The 3,088-nt window shown below is 43.4% G+C and overlaps 1 protein-coding gene across 1 annotated transcript in view; it reads right to left on the bottom strand.

The window, feature by feature from the left end:
• The window catches only part of LG2H21orf58 (linkage group 2 C21orf58 homolog), a 13,682-nt gene that overhangs the window by 5,932 nt on the left and 4,662 nt on the right, over positions 1-3,088 (bottom strand). Inside the window, exon 5 of the mRNA XM_005360224.3 lies at positions 1,843-1,957. Within this exon, the coding sequence (XP_005360281.1) occupies positions 1,843-1,957 (115 nt within the window). The remainder of the gene's footprint in view (positions 1-1,842; positions 1,958-3,088) is intronic.

The following is a 3,088-nucleotide window of genomic DNA, read 5'->3' as shown; positions in this document are numbered from 1 at the left end:
TCTGTGAGTTCAAGACCAGCCTGGTTTACAAGAGCTAGTTCCAGGACAGGCTCCAAAACCACAGAGAAACCCTGTCTCGAAAAACCAAAAATAAATAAATAAATAAATTCTTTTCTAGAATTTCAACCATTTATCTTTGGATTTGAGTATGAAGGAATTATGGCCTTTTATAGGACTTATTTTGACTATGCTCTCTATTTCTAGAGAGCAAAGAACAATTGTATTGGAATTATTATTGAGTCTGATGTCACCAAGGTAACCTGCCTGGCTTTCCCTTTGGCCTTCACTTGTACAATGTGGTGTGAATACACCCCCACCCCCATGGCTAAATAAATGTAATCAAAAATAAAACACGTGCCTGGAGAAATGGCTCAGTGGTTAGGAAAGCTCAGTGGCACTGTCTGTTCTTTCAGAGGGCATGGGTTTGATTCCCAGCATCCATATGAGAGCTAACAACCATCTGTAATTCCAGTTTCCGGCAGACCTGATGCCCTCTTCTAGCCTCTGAGAGCAATGCATGACCATGGCACACTGATATACACGCTGGCAAAACACGCAGACACAGAACAAAAATCCTTTCAAAAAATTGCTTAGGAAGTGTCAGGTCTCAACTCCTCTAAAGGACAATCTGGGCTCAATTCAATCTGGCCTCTGACCAATGCTAAACACTCAGCATTCCTCACAAACCTTGTGAAGTGGGCTTCTGTTTGCCTGGAAAAGCCGTTTCTTACCTGCTCCTACAGCCCCCAGCCTCCAGAAAAGGCATCTAATCCTCTGTTAGTTCATACAAGCCTCCAACAGATCAAAGCCCGACAGAAGCAGAAAGTAAACAACTCACAAGTCTCAGGAAGTCTTCAAAATGTGCTAGATACACAAAGTACCTCCTTCCACAGTTACGTGAGCAGTAAGGACTGCTGAGGGGCTCAGACCAGCCAAGCTGCCCGGAAGAGACTCTTTGACCTACTGATTTCTAGAGCTCTGGGATCCAAGCTTTCATGAGTCATTACCCACCCTGGATGAACTTTTGGTGATCTGGCTGTCCTTTTAGCTGTCTGTAAGTAACTCCAATAAACTCACTGATTCATCAAGTTAGACTTTAGTGGTGTTGTTACTTTTGTCTGTTACTGGTTCTCCTTCTGGTGTGAATAGATATTTCTGTTGCACCTCACCAGGAAAAGTATCACACAACACCTACTTACAAAAATACTTTCCTTTAGTGATATTTTATATGTATTTTAATAAATAAAGCTTGCCTGAAGATCAGAGAGTTAAAAAAAAAAAAGCCCCGCTGGTCAGCCTTACAGACCAGGCATTGGTGACATACACCTTTAATCCCAGTAACCACACTAGTTTGCCATAGAAACCAGGTGGTAGTGGTGCACACCTTCAATCCCAGCCCTAGAGAGGACTACAAGACGGGAGGGGGCAGCTCTCACACAGTCTCATTCTGAGATTCCTGGAGGCAGGATCGCCATTTCAGACTGAGGTAGAGGGAAGAGCCAATGACTGGCTCTTTTGTTTTCCTGACCTTCAAGTTGGACCCCAGAATCTGTCTCTGGGTTTTTATTAACCGTGCTACACTTTTCCTTTCAGTGTATAATTTCACAAACCTAAAGTAATAGCAAGGGGCTGGAGAGATGGCTTAGTGGTTAAGAGCACTGGCTGCTCTTCCAGAGGTCCTGAGTTCAATTCCCAACAACCACATGGTGGCTCACAACCGTCTGTAATGAGATCTGGTGCCCTCTTCTGGAATGTGGGCATACATGGAGGCAGAATGTTGTATACATAATAAATAAATAAATATTAAAAATAAAGTAATAGCAATGTAGAACACATACGCACCTTCCTTGATACTTCCCGATCTTTGAGTGGGAAAGACCTGAGGAGGAGAAATCTGTGCAATCAGTGGCTGCTGCTGGGGTAGCTGCTGAATGATGGTGGCAGGAGGCTGCGGGACCTAAGAAGGCCAGTTGGTTAGCTATGTGAATGTACAGACTTCACAAGGCTCCTCCATCCATCCATCTGCACACTTAACTATCCATCCACCCAGTCAGTTATCAGTCTACACACCCGTTCCGTCTGTCTGTCCTCCTACCTCTCCAGCCCTTCCACCCACCCACTCACCCATCCCCCCATCTATCATCCATCTGAAGAGAAATTTAAATGATTAACACTGTAAGTTAAATAAACAATTGCATAGAAACTTTTTTACATCTGGTTAGGACTTGGTTTTGTTTTGTTTTTTGAGACCAGGTCCCCCCTGTGTGGCTCCACCTGGCATAGAATTCACCAAGTAGACCAGACTGGCCTTGAACTCATACTGGTCTTTCTGCCTCTGACTACAGAGTATAAGATGTAAATATATACCATCGCATGCAGCATGTACATGATATTTTTAATGATTCTCATATTTCCTACCTTCAGGAAGGTAGTTAATGCCTGGTTAATTTCGCTTTAATAGATTTAACATTTGATGTGTCCAGTCTGTTAACATTTATGCATTTTTAAGAGGAGTATGGTGGAATTTCATGGTGTAGAGAGTCTAGGGGTAAACCTGCTTGATGAAAGTCGGGTGTTCACAAGTCCCTTCCAATGGCTGGTCTATAGTAGTGCCATTCCCAACTTTGCTGATTGCTACAGCTCTCCATACATAGGACAGGAATGTCAACCTTGTGCACTCTTAGCCTCTGGTTTCTCTTCTGAGTGAGGTAAATAAGTAGCAATTTCAAGCAAACACCAGAAAGAATTGTTTACTCCTAATTGCAAGTCTTGAATGAACTTGCCTCTTCTTTCTATTCAGAGTCAGTGGCCTAGACCAGACTTGGGAGTTTTCTACCCAGAGATGTAGTGAATTAGGGCTCATGGGCTACATGGGCTCAGTTGTTACAAATGAGAGCAGCCACAGACGGACATCAACATGCATCCTAACCCGTAACTTTTTCATGAAAATTGAACTGTGTCTTCCTGTGTTACAAAGTGTTTTTCCTCTATTTGCCTGCAGACATGTGAGAACATGAAACCAACAGGTGGTGGTGCATGGTTTTAATTTCAGCACTTGGGAGGCAGGGCCAGGAGGCATGGTCTATAC

Source organism: Microtus ochrogaster, linkage group LG2 (genome assembly GCF_000317375.1).
Source record: "Microtus ochrogaster isolate Prairie Vole_2 linkage group LG2, MicOch1.0, whole genome shotgun sequence".
Classification (NCBI taxonomy): domain Eukaryota; kingdom Metazoa; phylum Chordata; class Mammalia; order Rodentia; family Cricetidae; genus Microtus; species Microtus ochrogaster.
This window is presented reverse-complemented; position numbering and strand designations above follow the sequence as displayed.